At 47.2% G+C, this 23195-nt stretch overlaps 1 protein-coding gene across 1 annotated transcript in view; it reads left to right on the forward strand.

The window, feature by feature from the left end:
- Nucleotides 1–296: 296 nt before the first annotated feature.
- Nucleotides 297–23195, forward strand: part of DTX1 (deltex E3 ubiquitin ligase 1) — a 41190-nt gene continuing 18291 nt past the window's right edge. Inside the window, exons 1-2 of the mRNA XM_087880547.1 lie at nt 297–1528; nt 21387–22074. Of these exons, the coding sequence (XP_087736673.1) occupies nt 1270–1528; nt 21387–22074 (947 nt within the window). The 5' untranslated portion in view covers nt 297–1269. The remainder of the gene's footprint in view (nt 1529–21386; nt 22075–23195) is intronic.

Consider the following 23195-nt stretch of genomic DNA (forward strand, 5'->3'; position numbering starts at 1 on the left):
GGTGGGGGAGGCAGGGGAGAGGGAAAGACAGAGAGGAAAAGGAGGGAGAGGGAAAGACAGAGCGGAAGAGGGAGGAGAAGGAAAGAGGGAGAGAGAGAGAGAGAAAGAGAGAACGAAGGAAAGGGGGAGAGGGAGAGAGAGCGAGAAAGTGGGAACAGACGGATGGAGACCACAGCAGCGGGGAATGGTCAGCGCTGTTGAATCCGGAGAAGCTCCGGATTTGGATTCTCTCCTCCTCCCCCCCCAACCCTCATTCGTTTTTTCTTCTCTCCCTCCCTCCCTCCACCCCTTTCTAGGCTTGTCTCTCCAGCTCCTCCCCAACTCCACATCCATCAGGAGCCAAATCAGGTTTGGGAGCCGGTTTGCGCCAAACGGGCCAGTGACACCGTCTCGCCGGTGACAGCAGCACCAGGAAGATGGGGCTTCGCGGAGGAGGTGAATCTCCAGCTGGGGGGGCTCCCCCTGCTCTCCTCTAATTGGGGGCCGAGAAGGAGGAGACCCTCCCCACCCATCCAGCCACCCACCCACCCTCCACCAACTCTACCCCTCCGGACCGATCGGCTGGAGACGGATCTCCCCTCCGAGACTTGAGGTGTGGGGGGGTCTATTCCGTGGGGGCCTTGGAGGGGTGCTTGAGTCGGTCCTCCAAACTTGATGGAGGGTCCCTCAAAGCAGAGTCGGGGGGTGGAAGAAGATTGCCGCTGGAAACTAGGGATAACACCTGGGCAAAAGAAGCTCTCCATCTATTTCTGAGCAGAAGGAAAGGAAGAGAGGACGCTGCGGCCCCCCTCCTCTCCTTGCACCCCCCTCCCCCCCAAAGCTGCTGCAGAAAAATCAGGCACCTCTTTTGCTCTGGTCCCGTCCTGAGCCTCTTTGCTCCAACTGCCCTTTTTTGAAAGGATGGACTTTGGCATTTCAGTCCTCTGCTCCACTCAATTCTTCCTTTCTGCCTGAAACTGACCTGCAAAAAAACTCAATTCATCCTTTCGGCTTGAAACTGACCTGCGGATCTGGAAAAACTGGCTGCATCCTTGCCCTGGGCATCTTGGCCCCCTCCTGCCCAATTTTCAGCTTGCTTCCTCCGCTTCGCACAGTTCCCGTCGTAGTCGTAGTATCGCCCAAGGCTGGATGGAGCTGCAGTTTGGGCACTAAGAGAGAAGAGCCTGAGGAAGGGGGTGGGAAAGCTACTCCTGAACCATCCTGGGGCACCCCAAAGAAGTGAGAAGAAGGCTGCCGGCTGCCCATGCCTGGCCCAAAGAAGGCAACATCATGGCAAGGCCTGGTCCGGGGGCGCTGCTCTTCGCCAACGGGTTGGGCTTCCCTCCCAGCAACGTGGCCCGAGTCGTGGTGTGGGAATGGCTGAATGAGCACAGCCGGTGGAGGCCCTACACGGCGGCCGTCTGTCACCACATCGAGAACATCTTAAAGGAAGATGCGCGGGGCAGCGTAGTCCTCGGACAGGTAGATGCCCAGCTGTCTCCGTACATTATAGATTTACAGTCCATGCATCAATTCCGCCAGGATACAGGTAAGGCTTACGGCGTATCATCGATGGTAAATGCTGCGTGGAGGGACGATTAAAACCCCTTCCTTTAAATCGTAATTTAAATTATATATATGTGGGGTTTAGTCGAGGGAGGGAGGGATCGCGCGCTGAAAAAACAGGACAGATTGAAGAAAAGAAAACAACCCTGACTTGCTAGATTTCTACCTGGAAGGGCATCCCTGCCAGGCTAGCTTTCTCCCTGCAGGGAAATGGCACCTAGGAAGAAGAGCGTTCAAATCGCCATTTCTTCCAAATTTGGTTCCCTGTTGGGTCAGGAAGGAACTGAGATATATATGTGTGTGTGTATGTATGTGCAAATCTCCATCTTTTTAGCTGACGCCAGATCGTTGCCCTTCCAGAAGACCGATGCTCGCCATCCCTAGAAGGGTGGTATGATCCCAACAAAGATACTAGCAGTAGCAACCAAGACGTTAAGGTTGAAAATACAAGTTAAGGTAGAATAGAATAGAATAGAATAGAATAGAATAGAATAGAATAGAATAGAATAGAATAGAATAGAATAGAATAGAATAGAATAGAATAGAATTAGGGATAGAATAGAGTAGAGTAGAGTAGAGTAGAGTAGAGTAGAGTAGAGTAGAGTAGAGTAGAGTAGAGTAGAGTAGAGTAGAATTTAGAATAGCATAGCATAGCATAGAATAGAAATAGAATAGAAATTGAAATTGAATAGAATTAGGAATAGAATAGAATAGAATAGAATAGAATAGAATAGAATAGAATAGAATAGAATAGAATAGAATAGAATAGAATAGAATAGAAAATATGGAATGGAATGCAATGCAATGGAATAGAATAGAATAGAATAGAATAAGGAATAGAATAGAATAAGGAATAGAGTAGAGTAGAGTAGAATGGAATGGGATAGGATGGGATAGGATAGGATAGGATAGGATAGGACAGGACAGAACAGAACAGAACAGAACAGAATTCTTTATTGGCCAAGTGTGATTGGACATACAAGGAATTTGTCTTTGGTGCATAAGCTCTCAATGTACATAACAGAAAAGATACGTTCATCAAGAATCATAAGGTACAACACTTAATGATAGTCATAGGGTGCAAATAAGCAATTGGGAAATAAGGTACAAAGCAATCATGAAGTCCACAAGTCTTAAAGTTGAAATGAAGTGAAAATGGGGAAGGAAGAAGAGGCTGAGAAAGAAAGAGAAAGAGAGGTATAAAGGGGGAATCAAGAATAGAATGAAAGAGAGAAAGTTCAAGAAGGAGGGAAGGGAAGGGAGAAAATGGGAGGAAGGAAGGAAGGAATGGAATAGAATAGAATAGAATAGAATAGAATAGAATAGAGTAGAGTAGAGTAGAGTAGAGTAGAGTAGAGTAGAGTAGAATAGAATAGAATAGAATAGAATAGAATAGAATAGAATAGAATAGAATAGAATTCTTTATTGGCCAAGTGTGATTGGACACACAAGGAATTTGTCTTTGGCGCTTAAGCTCTCAGTGTACATAAAAAGACAAGATACATTCATCAAGAATCATAAAGTGCACCACTTAATGATAGTCAGAGGGTACAAATAAGCAACCGAATCATGCTAGGAAACAATCAATATCAATTGATTGAAAAAGCGAGGCTTACACCCAGTAGATATTTGGAGGTTTAAGGTCTGATTTTTGGTACTCCAGGATTCTTCAGTGTTTCGCTGTACAATCGTAATTATAAGGAAAATAACAACAACAATCCGGGTAGAGTTACGACAAGGCCCCAATCCTACCCTTCGGCTTTGCATCCAGCTCCCCCCACCCGCCCCAAAAAAGAATGGAGCATTGCAGGGTGATAGCTAGCTCCACCGTCCTACACCCATGGAAAGCAACGGGCGGCTTTATTGACATCAATAGGAACCCCTCTCTGCGGTTAAGCTTTTGGACCAGAATTGTGCGTGTGGGTTGAGCGTTATTTTTTCTTTTTTTATTTCCCCTCCTGCGTGGAGCTACGATGCCAAAGATGTGGTCATCTTATTATTTTTTTTAAAATAGAAAAACAGGTTGGTTTTCAAAACAAAACAAGATTTTTGGGCCTGATTTTTGGGAGCTTCTGCGGCTGAGAAGCCCAAGTCATCTTGGTCAGATTTGTGGGGGTGGCGGCCCGATGGATTTGGGTGTAAAGGGAGGGGGGGGAAAGGGGGGCTTAGGGGACCCTAAGAGCATCCATCTGATACCCTAAGACTCTTCTTATGCTTTGCTGCTATAGACAGCGGGGTGTAGCTCCGGAACGGAAAATAATTCACTGAAGAATAAGCTTCTAGATCTCATGGAGGGCAGGGAGAGGGAACGGAGGTACGTTAGAAGCTGTTTTGGATTCAAGCAACAGGATTTGCTTGTTTCGTAGCGTCTCTTTGGCCCTGCTTCTCAGTTTCAAAAAAAAAAAATACAGAATTATTTAAAAAGAAAAATACAGAACTATTCCTGACAGTGAGAATAATTAATCAGTGGAACGCCTTGCCTCCAGATGTTGTGAATGGCTCCAACATTGGAAGATTTTAAGAAGATGTTGGACAATCATTTGTCTTGAGATGGTATAGGTTCTCCTGCTTAAGCAGGGGGCTGGACTAGAAGACCTCCAAGGTCCCTTCCAGATTCTATTCTTTTCTATTCTATTCTATTCTATTCTATTCTATTCTATTCTATTCTTTCTAATTCTCTTTTCTTTTCTTCTTCTCTTCTCTTCTCTATTAAATTCTAATTCTATTCTATTCTTTCTAATTCTCTTTTCTTTTCTTCTTCTCTTCTTTTCCCTTCTCTCTTCTCTTCTCTTCTCTTCTCTTCTCTTCTCTTCTCTTCTCTTCTCTTCTCTTCTCTTCTCTATTAAATTCTAATTCTATTCTATTCTTTCTAATTCTCTTTTCTTTTCTTCTTCTCTTCTTTTCCCTTCTCTCTTCTCTTCTCTTTTCTTCTCTTCTCTATTAAATTCTAATTCTATTCTATTCATTCTAATTCTCTTCTCTTCTCTTCTCTATTAAATTCTAATTCTATTCTATTCTTTCAAAGTCTCTTTTCTTTTCTTCTTCTCTTCTTTTCCCTTCTCTCTTCTCTTCTCTTCTCTATTAAATTATAATTCTATTCTATTCATTCTAATTCTATTCTCTTTTCTTCTTCTCTTCTCTTCTCTTCTCTATTAAACTCTAATTCTATTCTATTCTTTCAAATTCTCTTTTCTTTTCTTCTTTTCTTCTTTTCCCTTCTCTCTTCTCTTCTCTTCCCTTCCCTTCCCTTCCCTTCTCTTCTCTTCTCTTCTCTTCTCTTCTCTTCTCTTCTCTTCTCTTCTCTTCTCTATTAAATTCTAATTCTATTCTATTCATTCTAATTCTACTCTCTTTTCTTCTTCTCTTCTTTTCCCTTCACTGTTCTCTTCTCTATTAAATTCTATTAAATGTTTAGCAGAGGGATGGCATTCGGGAAAAAAACTGTCCTTGTGTCTAGTTGTTCTGGTGTGCAGTGCTCTATAGCGTCGTTTTGAGGGTAGGAGTTGAAAGAGTTTATGTCCAGGATGTGAGGGATCTGTAAATATTTTCCCAGCCCTCTTTTTGACTCGTGCAGTATACAGGTCCTCCATGGAAGGCAGGTTGGTAGCCATTGTATTTTCTGCAGTTCTAATTATCCTCTGAAGTCCGTGTCTGTCTTGTTGGGTTGCAGAACCAAACCAGACAGTTATGGAGGTGCAGATGACAGACCCCATTAATTCCTCTGTAGAACTGGATCAACAGCTCCTTGGGCAGTTTGAGCTTTCTGAGTTGGCGCAGAAAGAACATTCTTTGTTGTGCTTTTTTTGATGACATTTTTGATGTTAGCTGTCCTCTTTTCCTCTTTTGGGTGAAAGAAATCCAGAGGGACTGTTGAAACAGGTGTGTGTGTGTGTGTGTGTCTGTTTGTGTGCGTGTATTTTCAACGGAAGAGAGTTGATTATTTTTAACAGAACCGAAAACGGCCTGATCAGCTGAGCGTCTCGGCCTGTCAGCCTTTCAAAAATCTTCATGCATGATAGACTTCGAACATCCTTATTTGATCACCGGAAAAAAAACAAACAAAAAACCAACAACCCACAATTGTTTTGAGTTGGCTTGATAGATGGCAAGACAAACCTACGTTTTCTAGCGGATTGGACTACGTTCCCCATCATCCTTCACGCTGAGCACCAGGGATGAGGTCGGAAAAGTCAAATTAACAGCCACAGCGGGTGCCACCCGGTGATGAAATTCAATTTTTTTTTTACTACCGGTTCTGTCGGCGTGGCTTGGTGGGCATGGTGTGGCTTAGTGGCAAGGAAAGGATACTGCAAAATCTCCATTCCCTCCCCACTCCAGGAGATTGCAAAATCTCCATTCCGTCCCCACTCCAGGGAAAGGATACTGCAAAATCTCCATTCCCTCCCCACTCCAGGGGAAGGATATTGCAAAATCTCCATTCCCACCCCACTCTGGGGCCAGCCAGAGGTGGTATTTGCTGGTTCTCTGAACTATCAAAATTTCTGCTACCGGTTCTCCAGAACCTGTCAGAACCTGCTGGATTTCACTCCTGGTTCCACCATTTTGAACACAATACTCTTTAAAGGTAAAGGTTCCCCTCGTACGTAGGTGCTAGTCGTTCCCGACTCTAGGGGGCGGTGCTCATCTCCGTTTCAAAGCCGAAGGAGCTTCATCGGCAAGTGACTGGGCCTGGTGGCTCAGCAGACTGATAGCATTGTGATTAAGACCAGCTGTCTGCAATTACTGTAAGTTCGAATCTCCCCAGGCTCAAGGTTGACTCAGCCTTCCATCCTTTCTAAGGTAGGTAAATTGAGGACCCAGTTTGTGGGGGCAATAAGCTGACTTTGTATAAAATATACAAAAGTATGAAGGCTATTGCTTAACGCCTTGTAAGCCGCCCTGAGTCTCCGGAGAAGGGCGGCATATAAATCAAATTAAAAAAAAAAAAAAAAAGTGAAGCCAGCTCTGACCCTACGTAATTTACGCTCCAATTATGACCCTGTTTCCCCCCGTCCCCCCAGGGCGTGTCATCAATCGCATTCGCCAAGGGAGCAATTTCTTGAGTTGTAGAGGTCACTCCCCTCAGCTGCTGTAGGTAACCCTGGGATACAGCCTTGAGAGAGAGAAGCGCGGAATGTGGATCTGTCTTTGGCTGCTGTGCCATTTCGCCCCGGTTTCCCATCCCCCATGGCCTATGGCAACTCGAGAGCAGGCCAGGGATGCTTTGCGAGTGGACACTTCCAACGTTAGAGCATTCACAACTTCTGGAGGCAAGGTTGATTGTTAATTCTTTTTTTGGCTGGCTTGAAATAAACCATCATTGTCTCATCAACCCAGATCTAAATATCCCTTTCTCCAGCTTTCCCCCAAGCTTGCAAATTTTCCGGTTGCCCTTTCCCAGCCTGATTGGAAGAAAACAACAGTTGTGTTTATTCCTAGGACGGTGCAGTGTGGGTCACACTAATTCTCCCTTAGTGACGAAGGTCCCTATGGAAAACAACGAAAACATTTTATTTTTATTTTTTTTTTGGGTCTCGTTCCCTCTGAGTCTCGCCTGTGGCTCCCCCGGGGCCTCTGAACTACACTTGCGGATCATCAACACAATTGCCTCCCTGCAGAGGTCCCCTCCCATAAGTGTCTCTGTGTGTGTTTGTGTGTATTTGTGTGTGTGTGTGTGCGTACGTGCAGCCATCTCCCTCTGCAGAAGGCGCGATGTTTCCAAAACAGCAGCCAAGGGGGCAGCTGAGCATCTCGCACCAAGCTTTGGAGAGGGGCGGGTCTGATCGGAAAGATTTCATCAGCTGCCCTGCTTTGCAAAAAAAAACAAACAAAAAACCTAAAAATAAAAATAAAAAACCCATCTGTGACTCCAAAGTTACTCTAGTTAGTAGATGGGGAGAAGAATGGATTTGGGAGAATTATCCTAGAGGGGGTTCACACCTTGGGTTTAACCCAGAGAGGCACACGAGGATTCTTTCTTTCTTTCTTTCTTTCTTTCTTTCTTTCTTTCTTTCTTTCTTTCTTTCTTTCTTTCTTTCTTTCTTTCTTTTTTTCTTTCTTTCTTATAATGTTATTGGAATTAACCATAAACCAGTGGAACAGCTAGCCTTCAGAATTTGTGGATGCTCCATCACTGGAAGTTTTAAGAAAAGATTGGATCGCCATTTGTCTGAAATGGTATGGATTACAGAATCTCCTGTTTGAGCAGGAGGTTGGCCTGGAAGACCTCTGAGGTCCCTCTCTCCCTCTCTCTCCCTCTCCCTCTCCCTCTCCCTCCCTCTCTCCCACTCTCTTCCTCTCTCTCTCTCTCTCCCTCTCCCTCCCTCTCCCTCCCTCTCCCACTCTCTCTCTCCCTCTCCCTCCCTCTCTCCCTCCCTCTCCCACTCTCTCTCCCTCCCTCTCCCACTCTCTCTCTCCCTCTCCCTCCCTCTCTCCCTCCCTCTCCCACTCTCCCTCCCTCCCTCTCCCACTCTCTCCCTCTCCCTCTCCCTCCCTCTCCCTCCCTCTCCCACTCTCTCTCTCCCTCTCCCTCTCCCACTTTCTCTCTCCCTCTCCCTCTCCCTCCCTCTCTCCCTCCCTCTTCCACTCTCCCTCTCCCTCTCCCTCCCTCTCTCCCTCCCTCTCCCACTCTCTCTCTCTCCCTCTCCCTCTCCCACTTTCTCTCTCCCTCTCCCTCCCTCTCTCCCTCCCTCTTCCACTCTCTCTCTCCCTCTCCCTCCCTCTCTCCCTCCCTCTCCCGCTGTTTATTGAAGATGGCCTAGAATTTAAAATGCAAGAATGTTTATCGCTTTACATCTCCTTTCTTCCTTTGATGAGTATTTTGTTTAAGGATAGGAAAGGAATCCTTACCTGGCTATTAAAACCTTTGATCTGCTCCACCAACAGACGCAGGGTGTCTCCTGTTCTTTCTAATTGCTACCTTCCCTGTTTCTTTTCTTTTAATTATTATCCTTTGAAATACCCAAAAAAGAAAAAAGAAAAAAAAGAAAGTCGCCCTCATTTATTCTGTAGCAAACCTGTCATAGACTCTAATGCTGGAGCTTTGAAACTGGCAATCTTTCAAGGAAGGAAAGAAATCGCTTTCCAAAGAAAAGGCTGGCAGAGAGAAGTCCAGCTGCAGAGGAGAACTGGACCAGGTGCCGTTTTGATGCCATAGGCCCGGGGATTCAACAGAAGGGGGGCACGATTGCTCATTGTCAAAAGCAATTATGTATTTGTTTTTATCGATTTATGGATCACAATTTGGAACTGCCCATCTCTGGAATGGAATAGAATGAAATGGAATGAGGAAGGAAGGGGAGGGGAGGAGGGGACGGGAGGGAGGAGAAAGGAAGGGAGAGCCGGGCCGGGCAGGGCAGGGGAGAGAAGAATAGAATGAAATGGAATGAGGAAGGAAGGGGAGGGGAGGGAAGAGAAGAGATGGGGAGGGAAGGGAAGGGAAGAGAAGAGCGGGGAGGGGAGGAGAGGAGAGATGGGGGGAGGGGAGAGGAGGAGAAGAGAAGAGATGGGGAAGAAAGGGAAGGGAGGAGAGGAGAGGAAAGGAGAAGAGGAGAGGAGAAGAGAAGAGAGAAGAGAAGAGATGAGATGGGGAGGGAGGAGAGGGGGAGGGGAGGAGAAGAGACAGGAAGGGAAGGGAGGAGAGAAGAGGAGAAGAGAAGAGAAGAGAAGAGAAGAGAAGGAAGTAAATGGATGAAGAAGGGAAGAGAAGAGAAGAGATGAGATGAGATGAGATGGGGAGGGAGGAGAGGGGGAGGGGAGGAGAAGAGAAGAGAAGAAGAGGAGAGGAGAGGAGAAGAGAAGAGAAGAGAAGAGAAGAGAAGAGAAGAGAAGAGAAGAGAAGAGAAGAGAAGAGAAGAGAGAATCGAATTAGAAATAGAAATAAAACAGAGCATTCTTTATTGGTCAAGTGCGATTGGGCACCCAAGAGGGACTCTGGGTGGTGTAAAATAAAACATTTAAACTGAAAAACAGAAGACCAAAGTTACGGTTTAAAAAGAGGCAAGCATGATTAAATGAACAGCAGCGATTCAGTGGCCAAGAATGCTTCTTTCTCCGTAAGTCCTTCTTCCTATTGTGACACGAGAGCCGCCTTGCAATATTTGAGGGGCTGTCACAGAGAAGAGGAGGTCCAGCTCTTCTCCAAAGCACCTGAGGTCAGGAGAAGAAGCAACAGGTAGAAGATCATTAAAGAGAGATCCAAAGAGCCTTGATAGTACAGTGGTTTACGCACCCTGTTATTAACACAGCTGCCTGCAATTTCTGCTGGTTCGAATCTCTCCAGGCTCAAGGTTGACTCAGCCTTCCATCCTTTCTAAGGTAGGTAAATTGAGGACCCAGTTTGTGGGGGCAATAAGCTGACTTTGTATAAATATACAAAGGGGATGAAGGCTATTGCTTAATGCATTGTAAGCCGCCCTGAGTCTCCGGAGAAGGGCGGCATATAAATCAAATTAAAAAAAAAAACAAAAACCTAGAACTAAGGAGAAATTTCCTGACGGCTTGCCTTCAGAAGTTATGGGTGCTCCATCGCTGGAGGCTTTCAAGAAGAGATTGCACAGCCATTTGTCGGGAATGGTACAGAGTCTCTTGCTCAAACAGGGTGTTGGACGAGAAGACCTGTAGTGTTAGTACTGCATTATAAGGCCTTGGTAAGACCACTGTTGGAATCCTGCACCCAGTTTTGATCACCGTGATATAAAAAAAAGATGTGGAGACGCTAGAAAGGGTGCAGAGAAGAACAACAAAGAGGATTAGGGGTCTGGAGGCTAAAACATATGAAGAACATGGTTCCAGGAACTGGGGATGTCTAGTTTAATGAAGAGAAGGACTAGGGGAGACATGATAGCAGTCTTCCGATATCTCAGGGGCTGCCCCAAAGAAGAGGGAGTCAAGCTCTTCTCCAAAGCACCTGAGGGCAGGACAAGCTGAATTGGATAGTAGCTTATCAAAGAGTACCTTGCTAAGACCACACTTGGAATCCTGCATCCAGTTTTGGTCGCCATGATGTAAAAAAGATGTGGAGACTCTAGAAAGAGTGCAGAGAAGAGCAACCAAGAGGATTAGGAGGCTAAAACATATGAAGAACATGGTTCCAAGAACTGGGTATGTCTAGTTTGATGAAGAGAAGGACTAGGGGAGACATGATAGCAGTCTTCCAATATCTCAGGGGCTGCCCCAAAGAAGAGGAAGTCAAGCTATTCTCCAAAGCACCAGAAAGCAGGACAAGAAGCAATGGGTGGAAACTCATCAAGGAGAGAAGCAACTTAGAACTAAGGAGACATTTCCTGACAGTGAGGACAATGAATCAGTGGGACCACAAGAAGTTGTGAATGCTCCAACACTGGAAGTTTTTAAGAAGATGTTGGACAACCATTTGTCTGAAATGGTTTCCTGCCTGGGCAGGGGGTTGGACTAGAAGACCTCCAAGGTCCCTTCCAATTCTGCTATTCTGTTTTCTAGTCAAGCATTTGGCCTCTGTGACTTCCTGGAGTTTAATTTATTTATATAGTAACTTACCAAACTTGATTTACGGGCTTTCCCCCCCCTTTTTTTGCTTAAACAGCATTAGTTTCCTCCCTGCATTGTTTGAAAGTTCTGGCTGCAACTTTTCAAGAGAGTTCATCTTTGACTTCAGTGGGATTTTACACCTCAGCCTAAGCCACGGATTCTTAAGTATAAACTTCGGTGGCTGGATTGTCCTCAATGTAAGCCGCCAGAAACTACGGTTTACACAGTTCCGTTGATTTTATTTAGTCTTGGACCAACCCAAAGTAAATCCAAGGATAACATTTATATCAGGGGTGAAATCCAGCAGGTTCTGACAGGTTCTGGAGAACCGGTAGCGGAAATTTTAAGTAGTTCAGAGAACCGGCAAATACCACCTCTGGCTGGCTCCAGAGTGGGGAGGGAATGGAGATTTTGCAATATTCTTCCCCCAGGAGTGGGGAGGGAATGGAGATTTTGCAATATTCTTCCCCCAGGAGTGGGGAGGGAATGGAGATTTTGCAGTATCCTTCCCCTGGAGTGGGGAGGGAATGGAGATTTTGCAGTATCCTTCCCCTGGAGTGGGGAGGGAACGGAGATTTTGCAGTATCCTTCCCCCGGAGTGGGGAGGGAATGGAGATTTTGCAATATCCTTCCCCCAGGAGTGGGGACGGAATGGAGATTTTGCAGTATCCTTCCCCCAGGAGTGGGGACGGAATGGAGATTTTGCAGTATCCTTCCCCTGGAGTGGGGACGGAATGGAGATTTTGCAATATTCTTCCCCCAGGAGTGGGGAGGGAATGGAGAGGGCCCAAAGAGCCACATGCGGCTCCGGAGCCGCAGGTTGCTGACACCTGACCTATACCGACCTTATACCTATACCTGCTATCTTGTACATGTTTGACACGTAAATACAAATCTTTTAGGACTGTGACCATTTTGATCTCATCACACAACTGCCCCCTTTCCCTGCCTGGTGCTGTTGTCGGTCTTTTACGCAACCTAGAAGGAAGGTTTTCCACGGGCAAGCCTCCTCCTCACATGGTTCTTCCCCCAGCCCCCACCCCACCCCAATCTCTGTTTGTCCAGCCTGGTTAATTGCTGTAATTATGGCTATTAATCAACTGCCTTCTAAGCAGTGTTAGCGAGAAAGCAGAAGATTGAATTTGACATCTGCTTTTTGCTGAATCAGTTCCTTTCCTTCTCCGGGTGGAGAAGGCGGCCTAGGGAAGCTGACAGCTGGGAGTAATCCCAGGTTGCCTCGTTCAACCTCCTCCTCCTCCTCCTCCTCCTCCTCCTCCTCCTCCTCCTTCCGTGCAAAGTCTGGAGAGGGGTCTCTGCTCGGCTGGCCGCAGCGTTTCCAAACCCGAATTGGCCAGAACGGATATGAAGGGTCTTGTTGCAAACAATTACATAAGAGACCGCTCGGCTTCACAGCTGGGCGACGGGGCGTGAACTGTTTGCAGAAAAAGCAAGCGATCGCTGCTTTTTCTACTTTGGATGGGTGACGAACGTATCGTAGGAGATGACCAGGCTATGCCCGAGGGAGGCGGAGGAGGGAGCAAGCGTATCATCAGCCTGGAGTCCCTGCGCGTCCACAACCGATCTAAGCCCAGCCCTCCTTGACTCTTGTCGACCAACAATTTACTTGGAGCGTTAGTAGATCAGAATGTTGTAAGAGAGCGTTAGCGTGCAATACTGAGCGGCGTGGCGGCCTAGTGGTGGGGAAGACGCTCGCCTCCCTCTTGGAAGGTTGAGAGTTCAATCCCAGGTGACAGCAGAGGTTTCCTCTGCTTTCCGGGCGCAAAGAGAAAATATCTCTGCTCTGAACTCCGCATAGGCATCAGGAAGGGCATCCGGCTAATAAAGGCTCAGCTCCATCCAGTCGCCCTGACTCTGCCCTGAATTAAGGGATTACAGGGTTGTGAAAAGGGAGAAGTGTTAACGTGCAACAAACCTGAACTGCCTTGATTTCTGTTTTCCTGCGGTTGACAAGAACTTCCCCTCCCCTTCTCTCTCACTCTCTCTCTGTTCCTTCCTTCCTTCCTTCCTCTCCCTTCTTCCTTTGCATTCTCTCCCTTATTCCTTCCTTCCTTCCTCTTCCCCTCCCCCTTCTCTCCCTCCCTCTTTCTTTCCTTTCTTCCCTTCCTTCCTCTCCCCCTCCCCTCTCCTTCTCTTCCTCCCTCCCGCTCTTTCTTTCTTTCTTTCTTTCTTTCTTTCTTTCTTTCTTTCTTTCTTTCTTTCCTTTCTTTCCTTCCTTCCTCTCCCCCTCCCCTCCCCTTCTCTCCCTCCTTCCCACCCTCTTTCTTTCTTTCCTTTCTTTCCTTTCTTTCCTTCCTTCCTCTTCCCCTCCCCTCCCCTTCCTCCCTCCCTTCCTTTTCCTTACTCTCTCCCTCCCGCCCTCTTTCTTTTCTTCCCTTCCTTCCTCTCCCTCCCCTCCCCTTCTCTCCCTCCCTCCCTTTCTTTCCTTTCTTCCTTTCCTTCCTCTCCCCCTCCCCTCCCCTTCTCTTCCTCCCTCCCGCCCTTTCTTTCTTTCCTTCCTTCCTCTCCCCCTCCTCTCCCCTCCTCTCCCTCCCTCCCGCCATCTTTCTTTCTTTCCTTTCTTCCCTTCCTTCCTCTTCCCCTCCCCTCCCTCCCTCCCTTCCTTTTCCTTCCTCTCTCCCTCCCGCCCTCTTTCCTTTCTTCCCTTCCTTCCTTTCCCTCCCCTCCTCTTCCTCCCTCCCTTCCTTTTCTTTCCTCCCTCCCTCCTGCCCTCTTTCTTCCTTCCTTCCTTCCGTCCTCTCCCTCTCTCCCTCTTTTCTTCCTTCCTTCCTTCCTTCCGTCCTTCCTTCCTTTTCCTCCCTCCCTCTCCCTCGTTGGCTCCAGCTCAGAAGAAGATAGAGAAGTTTCTTCAGTTGTGACAAAGCTCTTGTCTACCTGCTTGGGGGTGACCCAGGAATCTCGTCCAAGCACCAGGCAGGGATGCCAACGGCTCCTGCAGTATTGGCTCAGGGAGCAATGCACCATTCGGGCGGTTGCTGGAATCCTCCATGCACCAGATCACAACAGCAGGCCGGCAGCCTCACGAAAGCAGCTGTGACTGGATCTCCCCGGGGTTTTTTTTTTTTAAATCACCCCTGTCTCCAAATACCAAAAAAGCAGAAGCTGTTTTGGGAAGTCAACATCTGGTTGACGAGAGGTGGTTTGCTGAGTTATTCATTTAATAATTGCCCCAAACTGTTTGGGAGGAGGAGGAGGAGGAGGAGGAGGAGGAGGAGGAGGAGGAGGAGGAGGAGGAGGAGGAGGAGGAAGAGGCCGTGATTAAAGAGGTAGCTTGGAAATTATGGGACGCGTTTTGTGGAACGCCCCACAGTTCGACAACCACAATTTATTAAATTTGCGTGTTGTGGAATGTCAGCCCTTCTTTTTAGGGTCCGTGGTGTCATGAGGCCGTGGGAAAACGGATTACTGGAGTCAAACCGCAAGGAAACGCATTGCACCAAGGGAAGAGAATATATTTGCAGCACAGGGTTGAACTGTGGGGTCCTTGGTGCCTCTCTGAGCTTGCTTCTTTTCCTGCAGACGTTTCATTACCATACTAGGTAACATGATCAGTGCTAGAAGAGGAGGAGGAGGAGGAGGAGGAGGAGGAGGAGGAGGAAGAGGAGGAGGAGGAAGGCTGTGAGATCTTTGGTGCTCTCTGAGCTTGCTTCTTTTCTTGCAGACGTTTCATTACCATACTAGGTAACATGATCAGTGCTAGAAGAGGAGGAGGTTTGTGGAGAGGAGGAGGAAGAGGAGGAGGAAGGCTGTGAGATCTTTGGTGCTTTCTGAGCTTGCTTCTTTTCTTGCAGATGTTTCATTACCATACTAAGTAACATGATCAGTGCTAGAAGAGGAGGAGGAGGAGGAGGAAGAGGAGGAGGAGGAGGAGGAGGAGGAGGAGGAGGAAGGCTGTGAGATCTTTGGTGCTCTCTGAGCTTGCTTCTTTTCTTGCAGACGTTTCATTACCATACTAGGTAACATGATCAGTGCTAGAAGAGGAGGAGGAGGAGGAGGAGGAGGAGGAAGAGGAGGAGGAGGGGGAAGGCTGTGAGATCTTTGGTGCTCTCTGAGCTTGCTCCTTTTCTTGCAGACGTTTCATTACCATACTAAGTAACATGATCAGTGCTAGAAGAGAAGGAGGTTTGTGGAGAGGAGGAGGAGGAGGAGGAGGAGGAGGAAGGCTGTGAGATCTTTGGTGTTTTCTGAGCTTGCTTCTTTTCTTACAGACGTTTCAGGACCCAACTGGGTAACATGATCAGTGCTAGGAGGGAGCCTCTGAATTTTGATCCCAATACCATCCCACGGGTTGTCTGTGTGACAAATGGCCACATCCGTCCCTTTTTTTTTTTCAGGGCTGTTTTTAAACTTCGAACAGTCACTAAACGAAACGTCGTTAAGCCGAGGACTATCTGTGAACGAAAAAAAACCCTGATTTCTCTTTGCTTTTTATTTTGAGAGTTTTTCCTTCGGCTAGACGGAGCGGTCCGTGGAATATCTGTGCGGGGCAGCCGTGGGGTGTGAGATTTTTCCTCTTCGAGGCCGTTTTCAAAGTGCTCGGAGACACATGGTTAAAAACACGCCAGGGGGATAAATGCATTAGAAATCCAGAGGTGATTGGATGGTTAATGAGGTTTTCTGCCGATCCCTCGTTGGAAAGGATGTTTTTTTGTTTAAAAATCTCAATCAGAGGAAAGAATAGAGAACATGGGGTCGAGAGCCATTTTCATTACCCGAAACGCCACACGGCTTTAATGAATGACAATTAAGGAAGGACGGAAAATAGCCGAGATGAAAATATCTCCCGGATCTTAACCATGTTTGGTCAAGTTTGCAAGTCTTCATGGTAAGATCAGATGGCTTGAGAGAGAGAGAGGGGGGGGAGAGAGGGAGGGAGAGAGGGAGAGAGAGAGAGAGAGAGGGGGAGAGAGAGAGAGGGAGGGAGAGAGAGGGAGAGGGAGGGAGGGAGGGAGAGAGAGAGAGAGAGGGAGAGAGAGAGAGGGAGGGAGAGAGGGACGGAGGGAGAGAGGGAAAGAGAGAGAGGGAGAGAGAGGGAGAGAGGGAAAGAGAGAGAGAGGGAGAGAGAGAGAGAGGGAGAGAGAGAGAGAGGGAGAGAGGGAGGGAAGGAGGCAGAGAGAGAGGGAGAGAGAAATAATAATAAGGCAAAATTGCTGAGCAGATCATCCTTTTCAATAGAAAGGTTAGAACTGAGTCAGGAAGCCGGTTGGGTGGAGTCGGAATGATATCATAGGAAATCAAAAAAAATTTTTTACTTCTTTTTAATGAGATGGGGGGGGGAGAGCTTTTTGAGATTCTATTTTATTCTATCTTTTTTTTTTGTTTAGGCAGAGTTGAATCATTTAGCAAACCGCAATAGAACATAGAATAAATGAGTTTGAAGGGACCTCGGAGGTCTTCTAGTCCAACCCCCTGCTTAGACAGAAAGTCCTACACCACTTCAGACAAATGGTTATCCAACCTCTTCTTAAAAACTTCCAATGTTGGAGCATTCACAACTTCTGGAGGCAAGTTGTTCCACGGATTAATTGTTCTAAACTGTCAGGAAATTTCTCCTTAGTTCTAGGTTGCTTCTCTCCTTGATGAGTTTCCACCCATTGCTTCTTGTCCTGCCTTCAGGTGCTTTGGAGAACAGGTTGACTCCCTCTTCTTTGGGGCAGCCCCTGAGATATTGGAAGACTGCTATCATGTCTCCCCTAGTCCTCCTTTTCATTAAACTAGACCTACCCAATTCCAGCAACCGTTCTTTATCTGTTTTAGCCTCCAGTCCCCTAATCCTTTTTCTTGCTCTTCTCTGCACTCTTTCCAGAGTCTCCACATCTTTTTTATAATATGGGTACCAAAAGCGGATGCCTTAACATATTCAAAGTGTGGTCTTATTGAGGCTTTGTAAAGCAGTACTAATACTTGAGGCGAACCAAGTAACAAGAGGGCTGTCCTTCCAATTTTGGAGTGAGGAACATCCAGAAGAAGTCAGGAGAAGGCAGCCCCATAGATATCGGAACACTGCTATCATGTCTCCCCTGGTCCTTCTTTTCATTGAACTAGACATCCCCAATTCCTGCCATGTTCTTTGTACATTTTAGCCTCCAGCTCCCCTTAATCATCTTCGTTGGTCTTCTCTGCACTCTTTCTATTTATTTATTTATTTATTTATTTATTTATTTATTTATTTATTTATTTATTTATTTGTTTGTTTGTTTGTTTGTTTGTTTGTTTATTTATCTATCTATCTATCTATCTATCTATCTATCTATCTATCTATCTATCTATCTATCAAGTTTCTATACCACCCTACTCCCGGAGGATAAGAGAAAATACAGATAACACAAACATTAAAAGTCCCTTAAAATTATTAAATATTTTGGCCGAAACACAGATTAAAACACCCATCTAGGGTGCCAACATCTTTTTTTGTATTGTGGTGTGCTAAAAGTAGGCGTAGGGATGCGGTGGCTCAGTGGCTAAGACGCTGAGCTTGTCGATCAAAAGGTTGGCAGTTCAGCGGTTCGAATCCCTGGTGCCGCGTAACGGGGTGAGCTCCCGTTCCTTGTCCCAGCTTCTGCCAACCTAGCAGTTCGAAAGCAGGTAAAAAAAATGCAAGCAGAAAAATAGGCACCACCTTTAGTGGGAAGGGAACAGCGTTCCGTGTGTCTTTGGCGTTGAGTCATGCCGGCCATGTGACCACGGAGACGTCTTCGGACAGCGCTGGCTCTTCGGCTTTGAAACGGAGATGAGCACCGCCCCCTAGAGTCAGGAACAACTAGCACATATGTGCGAGGGGAACCTTTACCTTTTTAAAGTAGGTGTGCTAGAGCCCACTTTAGCTTGTCCAGCCTTTATTTTCAGGTTCGCTGCGCCCCTTGCAACCTAGATTCAGACCCCCTCCCCTGCCTTCTGGATAACATCTCCCACCCACTCACCCCGCTTGCCCCTGGGATCTTGTTGCTGGAGACGGTTGCAAGCCGAAGCCGCAGGCCGCTTGCCAAACCGTGCTGGCTGAAAGCAAACACCACGGAAACTGCTGGCGTACTGCTGCTTAGTTTTACGAGCCCCTGGGGAGGGATGCATAGTTAACGCAACACTTCAAACATCATTATTGATTGCATGCATGGACTGTGGCGCGGGCTGCATCAGCAACCCAGGGAGGGAAGGAGGGAGGGGAGGTAGTGCAGAAAGTGTTTACGTATCTTCCCTCTCTCTCTCTCTCTCTCTGTGTGCATTGCGTGTACATCCTAAGCAATGGAGCCCTTCATTATCAACCACGCCAGGACTAAAAAATAGAGAGCAAAATCCCCGTTTGTTTGCATGCATCCTGCCTTTATTCTTCTTTGCAAAGAATCCTCAGGGAGAAGGGCGGTATACAAATTCAAAATAAAATAAAATAAATAAAATAAATTTGAGGTGGCGAACATATGCAACACGCTTTCCTCCTCCAATTTTCCCCCACAACAACAACATCCCTGGGAGGTGGGTTGGGCTGAGAGAGAGAGAGGAGCCCAAAGTCACTAAATCAGCTTTTAAAGTGGGACTAGAATTCACAGTCTCCTGGTGATTGGCTCAGATTCACCCAGCTGGGCTTTCATGGCTAAGGCGGGACTAGAACTCACCGTCTCCTGGTGGTTGGTGCAAAGTCATCTAATCAGCTTTCATGGCTAAGGCGGGACTAGAATTCACCGTCTCCTAGTGATTGGCCCAAAGTTATCCTGCCGGCTTTCATGCCTAAAGTGGGACTAGAACTCACCATCTCCTGGTGATTGGCTCAGATTCACCCAGCTGGCTTTCATGGCTATGGTGGGACTAGAACTCACCATCTCCTGGTGATTGGTGCAAAGTCATCCAATCAACTTTCATGGCTAAGGTGGGACTAGAATTCACCGTCTCCTGGTGATTGGTGCAAAGTCATCCAAACAGCTTTCATGGCTAAGGTGGGACTAGAACTCACCGTCTCCTGGTGATTGGTGCAAAGTCATCCAATCAGCTTTCATGGCTAAGGTGGGACTAGAATTCACCGTCTCCTGGTGATTGGCTCAGATTCACCCAGCTGGCTTTCATGGCTATGGTGGGACTAGAACTCACCATCTCCTGGTGATTGGTGCAAAGTCATCCAATCAGCTTTCATGGCTAAGGTGGGACTAGAATTCACCGTCTCCTGGTGATTGGTGCAAAGTCATCCAATCAGCTTTCATGGCTAAGGCGGGACTAGAACTCACCATCTCCTGGTGGTTGGTGCAAAGTCATCCAATCAGCTTTCATGGCTAAGGTGGGACTAGAATTCACCGTCTCCTGGTGATTGGTGCAAAGTCATCCAATCAGCTTTCATGGCTAAGGTGGGACTAGAACTCACCGTCTCCTGGTGATTGGCTCAGATTCACCCAGCTGGCTTTCATGGCTAAGGCGGGACTAGAACTCACCGTCTCCTGGTGATTGGTGCAAAGTCATCCAATCAGCTTTCATGGCTAAGGTGGGACTAGAATTCACTGTCTCCTGGTGATTGGTGCAAAGTCATCCAATCAGCTTTCATGGCTAAGGCGGGACTAGAACTCACCGTCTCCTGGTGATTGGCCCAAAGTCATCCAATCAGCTTTCATGGCTAAGGCGGGACTACAATTCACCGTCTCCTGGTGATTGGCCCAAAGTCACCAGGCCAACTTTCATGGCCAAGGCAGGACTAGCATTCCCAGTCTCCCGGTTTCTATCCAAGTGGTCCAAACACCAGACCAAGCCGGCTCTTCCAATTCCATTTTTTCCCGAAACAAACCACAATGATAAGAAATCTTATATCGGGTGTTAAGTCCCCAGCTTTGCTAACCTAAGGGTCAGGGACCATTCGGGCCAAATTGGGTCTGCCCACTCATCTTTTTCCCGTCTCCAAAGCACACCTGTCTGCCTGCTGCCTCCAGACGCCCTCTGGGTGTTGCTACAGCAAACATTCCTTCTTCTGGGTATCTTTCCATCCATGCCGGCTCCTCCCTTTGTTTCAACCGCCTCGCCAGTTTGGAACAGAGTTGGTTAGTCACAGGACTTTGCCCTCTGGCCATTCCGACCGGTCAGCCCAGCCATTGTTCTACCTTGCCAGGCCTTGTCAGGTAGAACAATGCCAGCTTTCCTGTGGAGGTTTCCATGCAGCCGAGGGAGGGAGGGAGGGAGGGAAGCTTCTGTTCAGATGTTCTTGCTGATGTCACCATTCTGGTGATCCCTTTCCGTTTTGTGCTCCTCAACTCTCAGCAGATTCCATCAGAGGTCACTGTGGGAGGACTTTCCCCTTTCCTTTCCTTTCCTTTCCTTTCCTTTCCTTTCCTTTCCTTTCCTTCCCCTTCCCTTCCCTTCCCTTCCCTTCTCTTTTCATCCTTTCCTTTCCTTTTCATCCTTCCCTTCCCTTCCCTTCCCTTTCCTCTCCTCTCCTTTCCTTTCCTTTCCTTTCCTTTCCTTTCCTTTCCTTCCCCTTCCCTTCCCTTCCCTTCCCTTTCCTCTCCTTTCCTTTCCTTTCCTTTCCTTTCCTTCCCTTCCCTTCCCTTCCCTTCCCTTCTCTTTTCATCCTTTCCTTTCCTTTTCATCCTTCCCTTCCCTTCCCTTCCCTTTCCTCTCCTCTCCTTTCCTTCCCGTCCCTTCTTCCTTTCCTTTCCTTTCCTTTCCTTTCCTTTCCTTTCCTTTCCTTTCCTTTCCTTTCCTTTCCCTTTCCCTTTCCCTTTCCTTTCCTTTCCTTTCCTTTCCTTTCTTTTCCTTTCCTTTCCTTCCCTTCCCTTCCCTTCCCTTTCCTTTCCTTTCCTTTCCTTTCCTTCCCATCCCTTCTTCCTTTCCTTTCCTTTCCTTTCCTTTCCTTTCCCTTTCCCTTTCCTTCCCTTAATTCCTCTCCTCTCATCCTCTTTCCTTCCTTCCCTCCTTCCCTCCCTTCTCTCCTCCTCCCCTCCCCTCCCTTCCCTTCCCTTTTTCCTTTCCTTCCCTTCCCTTCTTCCTTTCCTTCCTTTCCCTTCTTCCTCCCTTTCCTTTCCTTCCCTTAATTCCTTTCCTTTCCTTTCCTTCCCTCCCTCCCTCCCTCCCTTTTCGTTGGCAGAAGCACCACAAGGCTGGTCCTTTGTTGTTACTAAGCAGCTTGCAGGCCGGATCTGGGCCCCGGGGACTTGAGTTTGACACCCCTGATCTTTTGGGACCATAAGAGGTCATGTAAACAAAACAAGAAAAACCTTTAGCAGCTGGTTGTCTCGCCTTTCCTTAAAATTGCCCAGCAATGCAACTATTTTTTTTGGGGGGGTGGGTGGGGGCTTCCATTTCCTGTGCTGCATCCGTTAATATCACTTGGTGGTCTCCTTTTCTCGCAGGGACCATGCGCCCGGTCCGGAGGAATTTTTACGATCCTTCTTCCGCTCCTGGCAAAGGGGTGGTGTGGGAATGGGAGAACGACAACAACTCCTGGACGCCTTACGACATGGACATCTGCATCACCATCCAGAACGCCTACGAGAAGCAGCATCCGTGGCTGGACCTCTCCTCCTTGGGCTTCTGCTACCTGATTTACTTCAACAGCATGTCGCAGGTGAACCGCCAGACGCAGAGGAAGCGCCGTCTCCGGAGACGCATGGACTTAGCTTACCCGCTCATCATGGGCTCCATCCCGAAATCTCAATCCTGGCCGGTGGGGACCAATTCCGGCCATCCTTGTTCGTGTCAGCAGTGTCTGCTGGTCAACAGCACCCGGGCAGCGTCAAATGCCATCTTGGCCTCCCAACGCCGGAAGGTGTATTCGGGCAATAGCAACGGGACCTTGGCCGTCCGCCAGAGCAATACTTTCAACGGGACGGCGTTGTGGTCTTTGGGCGCCGTCCAAGCGGGAGGGATGTCCAAGATGGAGCAGTCCCGTTCTGCCAACGGGATGCAAGCTACCGCCACTTTCTCCCGAAGCCAGAGCGCACCTAACAATACAACACAAGTGCCCGGTCAAAATAACCTGAACCGGCCTGGGACACAGCGTGCCGCCATCTTAAGTAGCAGAGCCTCCATCCCACCAGGGTAAGTGTCGGAAACTTTTGGTGTTCCACCAACGCATCGAGGTCAAATGGTCAAGGATGAAAATAAAGAGGACCGCAGAGTCCTCGGTGCTCTCTGAGCTGGGTGGTTTCCTTGCAGATGTTTTACAGCCCAACTAGGTAACGTCATCAGTGCTAGAAGGAAGTGAGATTTGTGGAGAGGAGGAGGAGGAGGAGGAGGAGGAGGAGGAGAACGAGGACTGTGGGGTCCTTGGTGCTCTCTGAGCTTTCTTGTTTTCTTGCAAACATTTCATTTATTTATTTATTTATTTTATTAAATTTCTATACCGCCCTTCTCCCGAAGGACTCAGGGCGGTGAACAGCCAGAAGATAAAACACAGGAAATACAAAATCTAAAATAAATTAAAACAAATTAAATAATTTAGGCTGAATTTTAAAATACCCCCTTAATTAAACAGATTAAAAATTTATGTTTAAAATTTAAAATTTAAACTAGGTAACATCATCAGTGCTAGAAGGGAGTGACGTTTGTGGGGGGGGAGGAAGAGGAGGAAGAGGAAGAGGAGGAGGAAGACTGTAGGATCCTTGGTGCTCTCTGAGCTTGGTGGTTTTCTTGTAGATGTTTCAATACCCAACTTGGTGCTCTCTGAGCATAATAATTTGTTTGCAGACATTTCATTTCCTTACTAGGTAACCTCAACAGTGCTACTGAGTGCGAGGTTGGCTCCTTCTTTACATACAATAACTTGTCCTGCCAACGTTGGTGGAGTTGTAATTTTCCCCTTGGTATTTGATTAGGATATTGCTTTCTTCTTGATTGTTTGTCTGGTGTTAATCCCTGCTTATCTGGGTATTGGCTGCTGGAGAGTATGCGGTTTGGTCTTTTTGTTTCCTTCCTTCTTAGCTTTTTATTTTGAATGGTGAGTAAATGTAACTTATCTCTGTGTGTCTGTTGATAGCCGATTTGTCTGAATGCCAAGCTTCCAGGAATTTTTGGATTTAGCTTTCAGTGATTTCACTGAACCAGGGCTGCATAAAAATCTTGGTTTACGTAGGAAGAACCTGGCTAAAGAGAAATACACATAAAGGCCTACGAAAAGAAAAAAAAACAAATACTGTACCTTTACAGGGAGGATACATGGG

Source organism: Pantherophis guttatus, chromosome 17 (genome assembly GCF_059756535.1).
Source record: "Pantherophis guttatus breed Tessera chromosome 17, ASM5975653v1, whole genome shotgun sequence".
NCBI classification, from domain to species: domain Eukaryota; kingdom Metazoa; phylum Chordata; class Lepidosauria; order Squamata; family Colubridae; genus Pantherophis; species Pantherophis guttatus.